Below are 19,624 nucleotides of genomic sequence, written 5' to 3' on the forward strand. Positions count from 1 at the left end.
AAAAGGCCTCGTCTTGCTGTATCCTCCCCCTAGCCTGCTGCCAGTTTTCAACGACCCCCAATGCATGTGTGCACAAATGCACGAACAAACACACAGATACAGATTGTAGTGCTGTATTCAAATCCAGCCACACATAAAGCAAAATCTGAGAAAAAAAGGATTTATGTGTTCTGGGCCATGGATTCCTCTTGACTAGCTGCTAATCTGTCAGAGCCTGGTTGTCAGCTGAGAACCAGGAACACCAGCAGAGATTGCTGCCTGGTTCACTGATAGCCCCCTGAGGGACAGTTAACCCTCAGGCTCCCCACTTTCACCCTTCCCCCAGTCTATAGTGCTGCCTACCCAAACTCATGGTGGCACTAAGAGAGGGAGGGGGATTCAAGGATTGGTAGTTTATGTACTATATATGTATATGTGTGTGCTTGTTGGGGACAGTGGCGGTGTATTTGTATAGATAAGTGTGGTTTTGTGAGGGGTGGCAGCCTCATAGTAATGCATGTTGATGGTTTCATAGATATTTCATTTCAGAAACAGGGCCCTCATTAAGTGTAGTCTTCATCAGGCTAGCCAGCAGTGGACACATTAGGGGTCCACAGGAAGTTAGAATACAGCAGGAGAGTGCATTAGGGAGGCCTGGGGAGACTCACTCCTTCTCTTCTCCTCAGTTCCACTTCCACCAGTGCTTTTCTATATCTTAATGTGCCTTTCAGAGGAATTCAGATAGAGGTCAATAATTATGCTCTTTAAATTATTCAGTCGAGGTCCTCTGTAATTGTGCTTTTTAGAGCTCGGACATTGACAGCATGGTTTACTGCACCGCGTTTGGGGCACGGCCTGACCGGATGAATCAGTACCGAGTAAGAGAATGAGTGTGTGAGTGTGTTACACACTGCATCTCATCGCTAACTGATGTACTGGAGTGATCTTCTTTTTTGAAAATTCAATATGCATCGACACCAGATGAACAAATAAACTCATTTGCTGAGTGAATTTGTCAGCACATCAAGTTTGGATCTCTTAAACAAGCCTCAGCACTGAGATGTTGTTGTTGTCAGAGGCCTATTAGACTGCGAGCCACTGTGTGAGAATGTTTAGTTTGGGATACAACTGTGTTATTTTTGTTACATCGAGGAGAGGAAAGCACAAACTGCAAGGGTAGCAGAAAAAAAAATCACCAAACTTTCTCTACAAAGCCAGCCCCGGCAACGTTTGACTGCACATGATAACATCATTTGTCCCTACAACAAGTCCTCTTTCAGCTACAGATTATTAACACATCGCTGAAAACTGCAGACAGCGTTTCACTGTTGTCACAGGGTCTAATATTTATATTTATCTAGTTGGGAGAGGCATTGACAAACATGTCACACGCCTGCAGTTTTTTAGTACGTGCTACTGCAGTTTGGTGTCAAAGAAAGAGCCTGTACAGTAGAGTTTTGTTGGAGCGAGAGGAAGACTGTAATTACTGTCTGGCGATTCATCTAGTCACTGCATAAAATAGTGTTTATCCAGTCGCCTGTGTTTCTGTCGTGGCTGAGGGAGGGGAGGGTCATGTTTTGCAGAACTAAGACAGCTAGGTCAATCAGGAGAAGAATCGTGACTCTGAAACATTCAGCCTTTCTTTCTTTTCTTTCCCTTCCTCAGTTTTGTTTTTTCTTTTCCTCTATCTCTGGTTCAGAACCGGTGACTGGTGAGAATGAGATCTCACTTTTTTTCCCACTCTGACACACCCACACACAAATAAACATAAAAAGCTAATTTGTTAGCGCCCTCATTTCGGAGGCCTGAACAGGAGAACATTGTTGGGGGGGAAAGTAATGCTTTATCAAATGTTGACATGTGTTGCAAACTTAGGGCCTTCAGGAGCAGCGGCAGCAGCAGTGTTTCGAGAGTAGATCAAGCACATTGTCGGCACATAAAGACAGGATGCTTTGAAACAAGATTAGCCTCCAAATGGCCCTCTCTGCCCCCCCATCATACTTGTGTGCATAATGTGCGTGTATGTGTGCGCCTGCTTCCAAATGATCAGATCCAGTGAAATATTTGTAGGCCTGTTTTCTCACAGAATGAGTCTGTGTGCCATGTGCTGTATATCACTGCACAGCTGAAGGTGTGTGTACACATTTGTCCTGCTGCAAGGCCTCATTGTCTGGCACATGGTTTGGCTTGGTTCCGTTGGCCAGTACACACACGTCCCTGTCACTGAGGCTACCTCCCTTTGGCTTTTGGTCAGGGTGACACTGGGCAGAGGGAGGGAAAAAAATCCATTGCCCCCCACTCCCTGCCCCCACTAAAATGAATAAAAATTGGAAAACAACATGCAAGGTCCACCTAATACAGGAACACTTGCAATATGCTGATGTTTTCTTTTGCACACTGTGTTTGCTAAATTGCCTTTGACTGCGTGCATCAGTAATGAAACTTTATGTCCTTGTGGAGAGGGCAGCAAGTCTGTTCCAGTTAGGACTGGGACGATCTCTCCTGTCTGGCTTTTGTAAGGTTTTTTTTTCCTAATACACGTCCTTATGAATAAATGAAGCCCATGAAGTCATTTTTTCCATATTTGTGTAAATTGCTTTAAAAGCATTTTATCATGTCATAAAAAAGCGCAATTGATCTGCTGGGCTTAGCCCATTGGACAGCTGTGTGTTTTGTTAATGGCCACTTTGCTCCAAGCAGCTTATTAAAAAATTTATATATAAATGCTAAAATTGCATACATTATTTAGATACAGTAAGCATTTTTTTCTGTTTTGGTCAGGCAGGGAGGGGCTGTTATCAGTATGGAAATTTACCATAGTATATTATCTGCTGAAATATAGTAATATATCTGCCCAGACACATATGTGTCCTCCTCACTGCACCCCCACACATGCAGAGGCGCAGGAAAAAAGTATATATTTTTTGATGACTTCGTTTCAGCAACCACGGAATGTCACCCATATCCTGGTTGATTGTACTTTTGAGTTTTATGATGTTTTTCCATTGATTTGTTTCCCCGGCGCAGCTGCCGACCTCTATTGAGGGACGAACGTAATCAGCGCTGACGCAAATTAGATGGTTATTCGTTTCGAAAATTGACAGAAAAACAATAAAAAAGATGAAATGCTCCCAAATCAATAGATATAATGAAATTCAAATAATCCGAGAGATGAGGTCTCCATGGCAACTGATAATGTGGAAAAGAAAACAATTTAATAAAGGACAGACACGCTTTGAAAACAGATTGGGGAGGGGGGTGGTTGTAAAGCGGGGAGAGGTGGAGAGAGGAGAGCAGGGGAGGTGGGGAGATGCAGGGATAGAGAGAGGGAGTGAGGGTGGTGAAGGGGTGTTTGTGGCTGTAGTGGTTTCTCTATAGCTTGTTTCCCCCGGCGTGTGAAGGATCTGTGTCTGTCCCAAGGACACTGGAATAATTAGAAAAGCTTTCAGGCCAGAAAGTGCAGATTCAGGTTTTAATGCACAAAATTATTTCAGGGGCAGTGAATCGGAAAACCATTTGTTGGTGACCTTCCTGAGAGGCCTCCCCCTCCCCGGTACAGGGCAAGATGGAGGCTATGTGGCAGCACTGCCTGAGTTATGGCATATTTGTGTTTTTATAGAGGCAGGGGGAATGGAGTTAGGGAAGTTGGGAGGGGGATATGGGGGTAAATGTGTGTGCATGGTTGTGTTTTGATGTGTGTGTGTGTGTGTGTGTGTGGGGGGGGGGGGGGGGGGGGGGGAATCATAGGAAGACCTTCATGTTGTGTATAAGGGTCTGCCAGGAGTTTGGGCAAAGGGAGGGAGAGCAAAAGCAAGAAGGGAGAAAATGAGGCAGCAAGAGAAAGGGGGATGTTGCAGATCCTGCTGTATTTACAGATCAGTTGTCAAAAGGAGCCATTTAAGGGGAATGCACCCGTTCGTGCACTGTGACAGGCGAGGTGCCTGTTTAAAAAGCAAAAGACAACTATGAACCTAAGAGGGAGATAGTCAAACACAGGCTTTTTCTGTTGAAGACAGACAGAGCAGGGGGTGGCGAGGGAAGCGAGTGGGTGTTAAGTGACTTCATTTGTAGTCTATTTAAGGTATGTTTTACTTGTCCTTGTGCTGCTCCACCAACATCTAATACAGGGGCTGTATTCTAGTTAGCACAGCAAGGGAATAATGATTGAGTGCATGCTTTTTTTTTTTTTTTTTTTTTTTTCCTGTAAATACAAATGACTTTCCTTCATCTGCCTAAAAACCTGTATTTGATTTCAGTCTTGCTGTCAAGGGAGATTTGCTGCTGATGCAAACAGTGATAAGAGTCAACCAAAAGCACAGCTCTGTTTTCCTCATTAGCTTATCATGACTTTAAGTATGTACACTTTCTAGTGGCTTTATTCAACATCCGTGTCCTGCTCTTTTAACATCCTATTTTCTTTATTACTCTTTGTCAACGTTTTGACACAGTCTGGTTGGGCGTTGTAGCCTTGTCTGTCAAGTAGTGACTACAATTTTTGTGTCATTAGAAGGTTTTGTTTAACTCAAATAAAGGTGATCCACCCACTGTTCAAATGATACCAACAGCAGGTCCGGGATATCACATTGTGAATATAGATACCCTTATCCGGCCCCAGCCAGCAATAAAAAAAAAAAGGTCCTCGCACATAGTTTGACCTGATAATTACAGTTCTTATATTTTAATAGCAGGACCCTGATCAGGAGCAGAGCTCTCCTGCAATATAATGTGTTGTAAAAGTTGGGCAATATTTGATAAAAATAAAGGATCAAATTCCATCAAGTGGCAAAGTTTGTTCATTCTCATGCTCAGAATTATTTTGTCCCTGAAAACAATTAAATTGTACAAACTCTCTTTGCAACAATGGCTCTTTTCTTCCTTGATTTATGTACAGCATTTTTACACCTTGAATTCACTTGTTAACATGATGTTTCACAAAGAAGATAATTACTGGCTTATTTAGACTCTGATACTTAGATCTTCCCTTGTTTTACCCAGGGGAATCAGCCTGTATTCAAAGGCAAACAGACATCTGACATTCTTTAGCAGGACAGTATTTATATTGCAATGTGAAAAGTGCCCCACAAGTAGGAGAGAAACTAGAAATTCCCCACTGCACACTAGCTAGAAGCCTTCAAATATAACATGCCAGTGTCAATGAGGACTGTTTTCGTAAAAAAAAAAAAAAAAAAAAAAAACTTAGAATAGAGTCCTGAAATATGAGAGCTGATAGATATCCACTGTGTGTTTGTCTATGACTCTGTATGTTTGTGTGAGCATGCACACTGACACACACAGACATAGGGCACATGTTATCACTGTCAACAGCAGCAGCAGCAAACAGCGGCAGTTGTTCTGTGTGGGTATCTGTGTTGTGTATGAGTGAAAGTGTGTGTCTGTGCATGGCCACAATCTCTCTCTCTCGCTCTGACTGCTGGCTCTGACGGACCCACTGTAAGTTAATCTGTGTGTTCATATGCCGGCAAGTGTTTGTGTGCTTGTGTGTGTGTGTGTGTGTGCGTGCGCGTGTGCCTGTGTGTAAGCTACTATTGCACTACACTTCAGGGGCCAGGGAGCCAGGACCAAGCCAAGCCGAACAGGGCTGAACAAGGCTGGAAAGGGTCGAGGGCCAGCTCCCTGTGCACACCACTAACTTCACACCTGTCTCTCAGTGTGTCTCCCCCTCACACACATATACACACATTCACAAACGCAAAGACAACACTTGCACACAGCTCATACAGCCATGCTGCTCAGCACAGGGCTCTCATTGTAGCAGTGACAGGAGGGCGCCCGTTAAGTGGCTCTCTCTTCCTTGGGCCTGTGTGTGTGTGTTTGTGCGTGTGTGTTTTGTTCCCCCATGTGGCTGTGGGGTGAAGAAGGGCGATGAAGGACCCCTACTGGTAAAGTGGGTAAACTCGCACAGTCTTGACATCTGTGCTCAGTGAGAAAAGGAGGGGGGAGGGAATGGAGAGAGAAAGAGAGAGGGGGAGGGTAAGGAGGGAGGAGAGATAGACAGTGAGGGAGGAGGACAGAGTGGGAAAGAGGAAAGGAGTGAGAAGGAGAGAGGGAGGGAGAGAGAGACAGAGGGAGAAGGGGAGAGAGAGCAAAGCCTTGGCAGTGAGCAGTTGAGGGGAAAATGCCTTGCTTTGTGGAGAGAATTCTTCCAGGGCAGGAGGGAGAGGTGAGACAGAGCGCAGAGGGCGGTCTGCTGCCAGGTAAGACTCACACACACCTCCCCCCACGGGCGCACACACAGACACATGCACATACACACGTGCACCCACAAGAGTTGAGTGCTACCTTGAGGTGAACGGGTCAGCTACTAGTTGCAGTTGGCATGTGTAGTGACGTAGTGGGTGATATCCAAATGTTTGTGAGAATGAGGAAGCAGAGCAGGTGTTAATGTTTTTTGGAGAAAAATTTGTAACTTCTAATTACAAATGGACTTTGCACCTTTTGTTCACTAAATTTGACTTGTATATTTAATTAGATTTAATGGTGTGTTGCTTCCTCAAAAGTTGTTGTTGACTTTTTGTGTATTGGCTTATAGCACTTCACAGTTCCACTTTTTATGTTTTACAGTTATGTTTATGACACTTAGCAGTGGACAGTACATTTAATTAAAAACAAACAAACATAGTGGTATTTGTACATGTGGTGTATATTTTGAGGTACTTTTACTTTTTATACTTCTTTATACATTTATCTAACTACATATTAGTCCCTTTTTTCCATTTAACTGCATCTCAGGAAATATTGTAAAATATTACAAAAAATCTTACAAATAAAAAGGAATCATCAACTTTAAAAATGTAATGTTATGAATAAATAAATAATATATATAAAATAACATATACACACACACACACACACACATATATATATATATATATAAAAAAGACTATCTGTCATTGGGTGAGAGGCGGGGTACACCCTCGACAGGTCGCCATTCTATCTCTGGGCCAACACAGAGCAGAGAGACATACACAGACAGACAACCATTCACACTCACATTCACACCTACAGGCAATTTACAGTCACCAGTTAACCAAACATGCATGTCTTTGGACTGTGTGTATTTGAATACTACATTGTGATATTCTAAATAAACTGAACTTTATAGCAATTAGTTTCCATTTATTCATTATTATAAATCATTATTAAAATAAATATTTAGATTTTATGTTACTTCATGAAAGGCTACGGAAATACGGTTAGACTTTGAAAGTATAAAATGATCCAAACACACTATTCCATAATCTAAAAATAGAAATTATTAAAAAGCACCTAAAATCCCTCCACTTTAATGTCAAGTGCAGATGTTTTTGAATCTCCCATGACGTAATTTGCGCTATTGGTCGAGATTGATTTCGCTGTTTCGCTACAGATGTTGTGATGGAGAGGTTTGTCATCTGAGGGATTTTCCACTCGGGTGATGTAAACATTGTCTGTTGTAGAAAGGCTAACGAGTCCTTGTCTCCTTTGCGGAGACACGGTTTTGAGAGGAATAATCCTCCTCGTGTACAATTAGATTGTCTGCTTTTGGTTAAATAAATACTGTGTCTGTGAACATAAACACAGATTTACATGCGGCCCTGTGGGTGTCTACTGCACTACTGCTGCAGCCTGGGCCTGATATTTCTTTTTGAGGCCCACAGGAAAAAAAGAGAAAGAGAGAGTGAGACAAGACAGAAGTTGGTTGGCCCTAACTGCGCGCTTGCTGTTTGTTTTTATAACAAATGGAACGAGCTTCCTGAGTGAAAGGTGAAGTCAGAATTGAATTTGGCTTACGTTACCGTGGCGATCTGGCAACCGCTCCCATGTCCCATAGGATTGCTCTGGTTGCTTCATGCCGGGTGCGCGTGCTTGTTATTTAACTGCTGTGGGTGTGTGTTTGCTACTGTGCTACATGCATGTTGTGTGTGTGTGTGTGTGTGTGTGTGTGAGTAGTGGGTGGTGGTAGCAGCATTCACAAGAGAGACATTTTACTAAGCAGACATTTCCCCCTCTGTTTTCACTCTGACCTGGTAGGAGATTGATGACTGAATTGTGGAGTACATGTTAACAGTAACTGGTGATTTATGAAGATACTTAGGGTAAGTGAGGCCGCACAGGCTGGAGGGGAAGAAAAAGATATAGCCTTTTAAGTTAATGCAAAAATATAGCCTTTTTAAGTAATAATTGTTATTACTACTGCAGGGGTTTGGAGAGAGGTCTGAGTTGGATGTGCACAAAGTGCAATGTGAAGCTTTTCCCTTTCCGTTGGCCATGTGCCTTCCTTTGTTGTTTCTGGCTTTTAACTTTGACTCCATTCAACATTGCAAGTGAGGAAACAGAATTTCACAAAACACATATGTTTATTTAGGTATATAGATGGTAGATAGGCATAGTTTTTCAAATATTTGAATAAAAAAACATTTTTCCTAAGTAAACCACAGTGGAAAATTTTTCTTGGATGGACCCTTGCACTGCAACAAGTGCACTATGTGTTTTGGCAGCCCCCCTTAGCCAGAGATCCCTCAGAAAATCCACACACAATTTTAGAAGAATCAGATTCTTTTCCTTTTCTTGGCTCGAGAACTCCCTTGATATGATTCACATGGAGAATCATCCTCTCTATTCAAATATGAGATTTAATTCATTCAAATTTGATCCATAGCATTTTTAAGGAATAAAGCATTTTCATGAAATACAGAATAGTGCTTCCTGTGGAAGAGGGATGGCTTTCATGTTTTTTTCAAGGTACCTCTTAGAGTGAGTGAAATGTTTCCCCTGTTCGCTCAGGGACAACTTTATTTCTTACCAGGGATTTAACACTCACTCAGTCCCCTCATAAATACAGCGTCCCTCAGCCCTTCACTAGCCATAATTCATGCACTAACTCTGTATCTAACTAAACTCATATAGCAGAGCCAACACTTGTTTGTCTTTTACCTCAGCCTTTCTCTCTTACTCTTCCTCTATGTCTCTTTTTCTCCTCTCAGCTGATTTATACGTGACAGAATCTTCTTTGACTACTGTCTCACCATGCTCCTGCGCTGATCTCCTTGGCCCATTCGCGGAGTGGGTTTTAGAAGAAATGTGCATTTGAATATGAGCCAGCCTAATCTCCTTGAGGCTATTTAGAGTGAGCCTAATGCTCCAAGAATGAGCGAGAACAACACGGGAGAAAATGCGGACGTCCCTCTCGGCGTGTCACAACACAACTCAGGTCTCCAAAGAGAAAAAGCAAGTCTTTGATTTGCTGATGAAAATATTTCTGTAAGGCAAAGGACATAAAAATTCCTCCTTTCAAAGCACCTGTTGAAGCCTTTACTCTCAAGTCTCTGTATTTGTGTCTTTCTGCCATTATGGCATCTATCTGTTAAATTTTTACTTTTTATCCCCAGGGATACAATAAACCGCAGACACACAGCAGCTGAAAAACTTTCAAGCCATTTCACTTTGAGGAGATAAAAGTATTCATGTGGGATACTACAGTATAGTGGATGCCTTAACTAATCTGGTGCCGATTGGCATTTTGGGAGGAGACAGTGTTTCTGGCGTTGTTCCCATATTAGTTGTTAACAGCCTGCAGGTACCTTCTGTTCTCTCTGTTCAGTCCCCCTGGCCTGACACTGACAACTCCTCAAGCATCTGAAGACCCTCTGAAGTCAAAATCGCCCATTTTGATGTCTCATGGCAGCACCCAGCGTTTTGTTGTATTTGCGTCTGAAAACATAGGCTCTGCTTGGAGGAATTACCCTCAGAACTATCGGATGAGGGAGGAGGGTTTCATTCTTCTTTTCCTCCTATCCTGGTGCTTTTCTTGCTGTCCTTCCTTTTGTTTGATCTCACCATCAAATCTTCCCTACTTTTTATGAGTGACATTTACTCAAGATCAGCTTGGGAAATGGCTGGCTGAAGAAGACGTTTTAGAAAATGCGCTTGAGCAAGCTATCAGCTTTGATAAAGCCATTGTTCCAATGGGAGAAGAAGAAGAAAGCCAAAGAGAGAACGTTGTTGGTAATGAAAAATGCCATGCATAGGGAGCATCTTTCTGATCCTAGTCTGTTACACCAACAATGTACAGTACAGTGGTACATCAAGCATTGCTCTGTTGTTGTACCACAAGGAATGTTTGACCCAGAGGACTGATCTGGGTCTGGGACTGATGTACCACACTGTGGTTTACTTTGTTTACTTTGTCCTGTATACATAATACAGCTCTCAAAGTGAGTGAGTGAGCCACACTGGGGCTGCCATGAACGCTGGCATACCTTCAGATATGCCACCAGTTGGCAAAAGACTGGCAAATCACTTGAATACAGTAAAAAGAGAAAGAAATAATGAGGAAGTAGAGGGTAGTCAGAGGCACAGAGAGCAAGAAATGTTAGCTTTAGTAATTACTACCTATATAGAGAAGCAGCGGAGAGGACAGTGAGGCAAGCAAGCGCACGAAGGAGGCCCCGTGTGCAGATAATGAAGGGGTATCATTGTAGCTCTGACAGCATTAATCTTAGTGCTCGTCTGTGTGTGTGTGTGTGTGTGTGTGTGTGTGTGTATATCTGGTTGTGTGTATTCTCTGTGTGCAGCATATGTATTTACTGCTGGGGTGTATGGAGGTCGTTGTACAGTGCCACAGTGATTCTCACCCTACCAGTGAGACCACCTGACAGCACAGTTTATCCAGCCATGTTGACAGTTGCGCCCTCTCACAACTTCTTGAAGATGGCCCCAAAAATCCATATACCTTTCGCTCATCCTTACAAAACCACTGGGATCTTCCATTAGCACCAGAGCTCATCTCCCATTGCAAAAGAGGGAGGAAGAAAAGAGGAGAGCGGAAAAAAGGGGAAGAGCAGTCCAACTTTCTTTGTGCCTGGCTTTTTCTTTTCTTCTTTCCCTCTTCCCATTTGAAGTTGTGAGACACTCATTTAAGCCTCATTGCACACTGACACTCAACACACGAGAAAGTGTTATGAATATGTATCAACACAGCATATGGTAGTAGTAGCAGTGGGACTAGGTGTGTCCAGAAGGTAGAGTGCTGCTGTTGCATTATTCTCCATTCAAATTACCACAGTAAGAATGCAGCAGGGAGCTGAGAGGTGTTCATCACCTCTTTAGACGGGGCAGGAGAAGAGCCTGGATCATGCGAAACAGCAGGAAAGGAAGAGCTGTGATGAGCACAGTAGTAGGCCAGCTGAGTTTCCTTGATTTGGTAGATTTTTTTGGCAGGTTGAAACCCAGCACTCGCTGACACGAGCGTGATTAAAAGTGATATTTCTGACACATTAGGATGCGCACGGGAAGTAACCTCCTCTAAAGCGTTCATTATTAGATGCATGACAGACCTGAATATTTATAAAATAGGTTTTAATTATTAATAGCAGCAATCTGCTCCCGTAATTCATCAGATTTGCACTTCAACAGAGTATCCGTTTTCACTTTAAAATAATAATAAGAGGAATATTAATGTTGCAGAAATGTAAAACGGGCAGCTGGATACAGCGCAAATAGGCAAGTGCACCTTGTTCATTTCTGAGGCTTTCCCTTAACCTGTCACTTTTCAAATTAAATTACATTTTAAACCGTCAACACTGCACCTTTTGAAAACTTCACTTGCTTGTGCTTAACAATTTAGTGAGTGGCTTCTCACAAATGTGGCAAGTCATGAAGATAAAGATGCAGGAAACAAAGTGGGTTTGGTGTAGAATGCAAAAGTAGTTGCTGTGGTTTTATCAAAAGCAAATTTATTTGTTTGAGTCAACTTAGCAGCACTTCCTTTTGTATACTGAGACCCAAAATAGACAGCATCATTTTTTCCTGTGAAGCAGCTTTGCTTGTTTCGTCGTTTCATAGTCATTTTTCTTTTTTCTTCCTTATTGTGAGTGTTGTTTTATAACACCGTCAAATTCAGTCACAGCATATTCCTCCTTTTACTGAACTCCCAGAAACATATGAATGTTCCTGTTTTAGGTGAAAACTGCCAAGTTTAGTTCTGCCTCCAGCTGACATGGAACTTTTCGTTAAAGCACACTGTTTTAGTGTTTGTCACTCATGCAGTGGTGTGTTTATCATCACTGAGGATCAGTTCTTCCTGAGTGTGTAGAAATGGTTGCATATTTGACGGCATGTATCTTAGAGCAAATAGCGTGACCTGCAGCCACTAGACACAGTGGAGAAGGAGGAGAGCACTGAGTACAATGCTCTGCTGTCTACAATCCTGCAACCAGGTGCGCACCACACAAAGTCTCCAGCACACACTCTTAGAACTAATAATATACCCCTAACATATGTGTTTACACTGGGTTGTGCATATACCTCACTCTTCCAGACACATACACACTCTTTAAAATGTCACTGCCATCCTGCTAGTAAGAAAAAAAAAGATTACAAACTGAAGTTCTGACAGTAGCGTCATAGCCACAGGTTCTAAAAATGCTAATCCCACCAGCAGGAAGACTCATTGTCATCACTTCCTCTCTTGGCCCTGCAGTGTGTTTTGATCAGAATGCAATAGTGCATCAGAAGAAGGCAATATATTGAACATTGAAAGTATAAAATGTTATACAAAGACATGTGTCATATTTAGACAGGTAGACAGCATGTCCAGGATGACATTTTAATGGGCACCTGTGACTCATTCCACTGCATATAAAGTCCAAAAGAGGAAAAGTCTGTCAGGCAGAGAAAATGTTTTAATGGTACCCAGGGATCGATTTTGTCAGCACAGCACATCCTTTCTGGAAACACATGCTTTTTTTGGGTTAATGTCACCTCCTTTTCTCTTTTCAAGGAGAGAGAGAGGAGAGAGGGAGCAAGGGGGAAGGAGGTCAACCAGATCTGATGCACACATTCCAAACAACGCTGAATTTAGGGAAGTTGCTTGAATAACATCAACTTGCACTCTTATTCACAAGGACCCTGCATCTATAAAACTAATTTGTAACATAACCTTGGAAATCAATTAAGACGTCCCTGGGAGCTTGAGAAACAAGAAACCAAAGGTCCAGTCTTCGTTTTCTTTTTCTCTCCTCCTTACATGCCTTTTCCTCTCTTCCACTTAACAGGGATGTGAATCTGTCCATCAGAACACTGCCTTGTGTGAGGAGGCTTTGTCAGCAGGGGCATTATTTAATTTTTTTTAACGGCGGAGTGCCGTATATGCTGTCAAAATGTCTTAAGAGTCTTATTAAAGAAATGCCACAGCTCATTTCCTTGTAAAGCAATTCATATGCTGGTGAAAGGGGGCATGTCTAAAGATCTAAACGGCTTTGCTTTTTAGGCTTCACATTAGGGGTTATCTGTGAGGGCTTGTCATTGATTGACATTATCTGGCCTGACAGGGCCTCATATCAAGGTTAACCTCATGGACAAAAGTGCCACCCGCACGGACCCACAAACACACTCTGTCATCTACACTCGTAGTCAAATAAGACATGCTCTCCTTGACTTCCTGTTGAGAGGGGTGGTATGTATGTGTGCCAGCTACATCTCTGTGTGTAAGCCAGGTGGAGATTTCCAGACCTAATTGATAACTAATGGAGCGGCATGTGCTGAGTTTACCCTGGAGGATTGACACTGTGTGTGTGTTTGTGTGTTAGTCCTGTGGAGAGATACTGGGGGTAGGTGATGGTAAGGAGATGGGGATAACTTACTCAGCAGTCTAGCTTCAGATTCTGGTAAATCAGATATGGCCCCTAAGATAATGACATGGAGTGACACACACCAGTCTGGGGGCTCCTGACCCGTTAGGCGAGCAGGCCGTTCACATTGCTACAGACAAATGTGTGTAACTAACACTCATACTGTGAGTAGCATACACACATCTCCCTCCCAACCTCCCTCCCAACAAGCCACAAAGGCGAAGAGAGATCCCCGTGACCAAAATACAACTGAAGCAGTTAATCTGTACAGATATTAGCTCAAGGGCCCTTGAGAGGTGCACCGCTGAGCCCCTTCTCTGCTGTACTACCCACACTGCCTTGCTGCTGCTCCAAGCACAGCAGCCATGAGGGAGGGACACAGGGGTCGTCTGCTCATTTACCATGGTTGTTGGCTTATCAAATCGTACTCCTGGTGTCATAAAACTGAACATGAGAGCGGAGCTTCATAACAAAGCTCCCTGAATTATTTTCCCTTGTTTCTGTCTTTTAAGGCACCACACTATGAGGGATTTTTTTTGTATTTTTTGCCTCTTGCAACATAAATACTTACAACTTAAGCCTTCATGTGGTGCCAGCTGGGAGTCCAGATTTGATGTACAATTTTAACAAGTTAGCTGTGTGTCCCACGAATTACCCTAAGCAGCAAACTGAATAAAAGTTGGCTGTTTTGGTACGTAGCTGTCAGAATGGCTCTTGTCACTCATGTCAGATTGTTTTTTTTATCCCTTAGAACATTTTAAGCTGCATGTCCTCTGTTCTGGAAAATACCATAATTACCCTGTTTGTGATGAAGCTGGAGGGCGTATTTGTCCTTAGATTTCAACTTTCCTGCCTGATTGCCCTCAAGTTCAATGTCTTTCCCCTTCCGCATGCACTTAAAATATACATTGTTTTCTTCAGCCATTGTCCCGAGTAGTCCGTGTGTGTTTCTGGGGACGTTTGTGTCTGCCTTTGTCCTTAAGCATCTTGTTTGTGTTTTGCGGCGGTGTGACAGGAGTGTGGCACTTAGCTGAGGGCTTGTGTTTGATAACAGCCTGTGGATGGAGCTGAAGTGAAAAAGTCCAAACGGGTCCTTCAAGGTCGGCACCCCGAGAAAGACAACACACACTGTGCAAGGTCACATTCTAGACTAAAAGCAATAAGTGCTTTATTGATAGAAAAAAAAACAACAAGCAAGCAGATGTGCAACCAACTGATTAATAATAAAATAGATTTGTGAGAGAGAGGGACAAGGGGAGGGTATGGGGCAGAGGACAGAAGACAGCCACCACAGCTAGACTGTATATTCGTGTGTCATTGTGATGTATGTGTGCCTGCATCAATGCATATATGGTATGTTTCAGAGTTAAACATTGATCCTGTAGTGGAACCTAAAAAATCCTTCATAAATCCAGAGTTAAACAAGAACTAAATGTGACAGACTTGTGCTGGTTTCCCCCAGTGCCTGAATCATTTCTTATCACACAATACTGTAAAGTACAGTGTGAAAGTCCTGTTTAAAAGATCACAAGCAACTCACTTCTCCTGTTTTGACAGTAATCTATGTATCATATATATCTCATCAGTATCATGTTTTATGGCAGAGGCACTAGTCACTGTAGGTTAATTTTCATTCAGTCACATTACAAACAATGTGCCTTTTGTACTTACTGTGCTATTATCTTTTTATGAAAATAAGCAGAGGGTATTAGACTGTTGTTGTCTTTTATGTGCCTTTATCTCCTGTGAACTGTCTCTCTCTGTCTCTCTCTCTCGCTCTCTCTCTCTCGCTCTCTCATTCTTTTACTCTCCTTCCCAACCCGGCAAACCTGCCAAGTAAGTAGAGCTCTGAAGTGGATCAGTCAGTGGCAGATTTAGATTTAAGGTGGGGAAAGCTAAGTCCCAGTCCCAGCCAGACCTGTTTCTTCAGTAAGACCTAAAGGGACGTGAGGGCTGGGAGATTTCCATATGCTCTGCCACCCCCCTTCCTCTTAGCAGTCACCGACAGTAGTCTCCCCCAACCCGCCTGGCTCCTTGGTAACGTATACGCACCTTTACAGCCCCTTTTCTAAATCCCTTCTCTCCATAAATTTTTCCTCTGTTGTGCCCCCCCAAACCCCCATCTATCAACTAGTTGGCAATGGCATTGTTTTTAATCATCAGAACCTCAAAATTATTATTATCGCTTCTGATGCGGCAATTAAAACTTCAGGTCAGAGGCACAACGAGCGGTGATCAGCAGCCGAGCTGAGAAGTTTTAATTAGACGATCAGAACCATTAATGCACAAAAAAAAGGTGTGCGCTGGGAAATTAACGGGAACGTCTTAATCAGGGTTAGCGACTCCGAAGAGGAGTCAAGTGAACAGAGAGCAAAAAACAAATCATTTCCGCACCACTGGGACAAAACTCAATTAAATATGCATGCGTAAAAATGGAAATTTCCCAGCATCGGCTGTACCGACTGTTGGAAAACTGTGGCAAAATCTCACAGCGGGGTCGGCGACCTGCTTATTGTTATTCTTGTGTAATAAAAGTGAGAGAGAGGCCAGATGCTGGGGTCCGGGTGTCATGGCGAAGTTGTCCATCAGTGGCTTTCCGCTTGACTTCCTTGCGGCGGCCGCAACCTCTCTGCCATGCAACAGAGAGAGAGAGAGAGAGAGAGAGAGAGAGAGAGAGAGAGGAGGAAAATAGTCTTTTCCTGCAAGGCGTAAATTTACAAAAATAAAAACATGGTAATTTTCAAGTGTGTCTGTGTATGTTTGCCTGTGTGGCTCAGTGATTTCCCTGCAACACACATGCACACACACTCTCTCACACATACACTTCCCTTGAGAGCCAGAGGCACCGTAGATTCACTGAGCTACACATAGGGAGCTGCAACCTTGTCGATTAATCTTCCAAATCTCTTCATAAAGTTATAACTGGGATTCTTTAAAGAGCTTGTGTAACTCTCACTTACATATTGTAAAATAATCCTGAGCTGAACCGACATCTCCCAGACCCTGTTGGTATTAATTAACTCCTGATATGGTGGTATCAGTCACGTTGAAACTCAGCAGGAATCTACAACAAGTCTTGTACCCTGTGTTTGATTAGGTGAAGAGATAAGCTTCAGTTTAAGCAAGTAATATCTACCTCTGTTATATACAGACCCTCCTGTGCAGCACTATAGGGGGTCAGTGGTGGGTTAATGGAGCAGCACTGCACTTTGAATGAACAATAAAGTTGTTCAATTTCTATATTTTCTACATGTGACTTTACATCTCCCATAAGATGATAACACAAAGGTTTTGGACATAAGCTGCCTCATCTTGTATGTCAGAAGCAGGTAAAACCATGACCGCGCCAGGCACAGCCATTGTTAACTCCAACATCCTTTACCCGTAGCTGCCTTGATTATAGTCTGTGCACGTTCACACAAACAATGCACTTCCAACAGCGTTATTAGGATTTGAAACACCACTTGATTGGGTATGATATTCTGGCACACAAACAGAGACACTGCATCAAAAACCAACAAGACCTTTGGGGCTTGGAGCTGTGGAACAGCAAGTTTGTCAGTGCAGAGGACTAGAACACAAGCTGTGTCATCCAGCACTGACAAGAAACAGGACACTGAAGAACTTTAATGTACTTAATTTTGACTGAAGATGAAAAAGAACCTGATCTAATCCAAATGTGTTCAGAATAGTTTTCTTGACTTTTTCCTCTGGTTTTGGCCTTATACAGACAGTATATGGCGCTCCTTTGTGGCCCTGTGCTGTTTCCAGTAAAAATAGTGTCACAGTTAATATAAGCAGTTGGAAAAATTAGTTTCAGCTGTTGTGTTCAAATTCAAACCTGCCTTATATTTTCTCATTGGCCTCTGTGCTTACTGAGGTGTCTTCTCCTTGACAATTAGCACACCAGGCTAAAACAGACTGTAAATAATGTCCGATGCATGTGACAGTGTTGTTTTTCTTTCTGATATTCATTAATAAGGCAGAGTGCTTACTGGACTCTTGGCGAGGTGGGGGAGTTGGTCCCAGAGGGAAAAGTTGTTCTTTCATGTAGGTCCCTAAAGATTTTATCTCGTTGTATGCTATCATGCACACAAACGACTTGAGGTAAACAGCTTAGTGTTACCATAGCAATCGCTATTGTAAGCAATGGCAAAAAGCTGCTGTGGACTGAAACCCTCAGCATAAATAATAGTTTAGACAGCTTCCTTAAATCATCGAACCATAACTTGTTCCTCCTCAGGGGAAACTTACAATATTAAATTAGTTTCAAAGCACACACCCTACCTATAAAAAAGAAGACATTGAATATGTGTTTAAGATGTCTGATAATTCAGTTACAGGCTTGTTTAGTTTCTCAATCAGTAGCTTTTTATTGTTAACAGAAAATCCTACATAAATAGGCACTAATGGAAAGAAACAACAGTGTAGGGGTCATTTCCTTTGAGGAGCTTGAGATTGCAATGCCAAGGAAATCAGTAGTTAAAGCATGAAATACTGAACACAGTAAACAGAAAAAGTGACCTTCACTGCAACACCCATATGACCTCAATCTTCCTTTGCAGAGTATTTCTAAAAAAAAAAAAAAGTCTTTAGAAAATATATGTCTTCCACTTCCTAATAGTTTTTCCAGGTTATTTAAAAAAAGTGCAGTCTTCTAAAAGGCGACCCTTTCACCCCCGCCTGCAATTGTCTAACACTAAATTGTGCAGTAATGTGCTGCTGATATACGGCCCCTTAAAACTACATAATTCCTGAAGTCATTGTTTCAGAGAGGAAGCCCGCAATGTAAATACAGTAACTGAGAAAGCATGTGTGGGGAGCTGGGGTTGCATTGTCTGGCATCGGGGTGATCTGTAAACTGCTTTAAATTGTATATCCTCTAATGACTCCACAGCTTTGCAAAAGAAAATGAAAACAGGATTTTATGTTGCACCGATGTGATTTACATAATGCTGGCAATGGCTCACACATGATTGTGCTTGGCTTTATGGCCGAGGGAAAATGAAGAGGCTCCTACTCATTGTTATAGAAAGTGAATTGAGTCTTTAAGATAGAACTTTGTTACCTCTGATATCACACATTTTTCTCTGCTGAAATGGTGTGTCCGTAGCTCAGAAGTGCATTATCTTAACCACAGTGAGGCTGACTTGAGATTCCGTAGTGCTTCACACGAGAAGAATTATCTTTGCTGTGACATGGTGTTTCGCATTTTTTTACATTGTCTCAACAGTTGTACATACTGTACAACTAAATAAACAACAGAATTCGAATCAACATGTTTTTGTTTTGTTTTTTAAACTCTGGGGCTTCTACAAGTTTTTTGACATAATAAAAATGGTTACCTCCTCCTTCCATTTTAAAAGTTATTTACAACTTGATAAGGATCTGGCCTTGATTTTGAGTCTGGAAAATGCTGTTGGAAGGTGAACTTTGGTGGCTCTGGAAATAAAGTGAAAGGTAACAGACTGCAGTTTCTGCCCTAAAAAGGCAGCCCTGGATATGGAATGCCACGGGCAGCTGTTCCTGCCTCATCAGAGGACATGTTATAAAGATAGCCCCACTTGGGTTGAAATAATGCCACCCATTCCTGCCCCAAAGCACACTCTATCACGGTCTGTTGTACGTGGAGGCCGCACTGGAGGAAAATGTTGAGACTGTGCAGTGTGTCTTGTTAACAAAAGGTATGCAAAACACAGGAACTACAACATTTTTTGCATGATGCACTCATGTTGCTGTCTTAGCCAGATAAACAGTAAAAGAAATTTGAGTGCTGAAAGAGCTAATATACAGTATATTGCTCTTACACACATCTTTTGTTTCATAAATTTAAACCAGTAGTCTATACAGAAACCATTGAGTCTAATCCCACTGAATAGCTGACATAAGAACATGGCTCCAAAAAGCCCGAAAGTACTCAGCATTTTCACTCCACATCCTGACAGCTTTAATGCTATGCAGCCCCCCACTCAGTGGCAGGACCACAGCCTCTTGAGGTGAGAGTGAAGATAACA

The 19,624-nt window shown here is 42.4% G+C and overlaps 1 protein-coding gene across 10 annotated transcripts in view; it reads left to right on the forward strand.

The window, feature by feature from the left end:
• casz1 (castor zinc finger 1) overlaps nt 1–19,624 on the forward strand; it is a 174,665-nt gene that overhangs the window by 122,962 nt on the left and 32,079 nt on the right. For 6 of the 10 annotated variants that reach the window (XM_067528102.1, XM_067528111.1, XM_067528104.1 and 3 more), the window contains exon 1: nt 6,042–6,194. The exons of the other annotated variants lie outside the window; for them this stretch is intronic. In XM_067528102.1, coding sequence (XP_067384203.1) covers nt 6,116–6,194 — 79 coding nt within the window. In that variant the 5' untranslated portion in view covers nt 6,042–6,115. Of the gene's footprint in view, nt 1–6,041; nt 6,195–19,624 lie in introns of those variants that run through there. 10 annotated transcript variants of the gene reach the window in all.

This window comes from Channa argus, chromosome 13 (assembly GCF_033026475.1).
Source record: "Channa argus isolate prfri chromosome 13, Channa argus male v1.0, whole genome shotgun sequence".
NCBI lineage: Eukaryota > Metazoa > Chordata > Actinopteri > Anabantiformes > Channidae > Channa > Channa argus.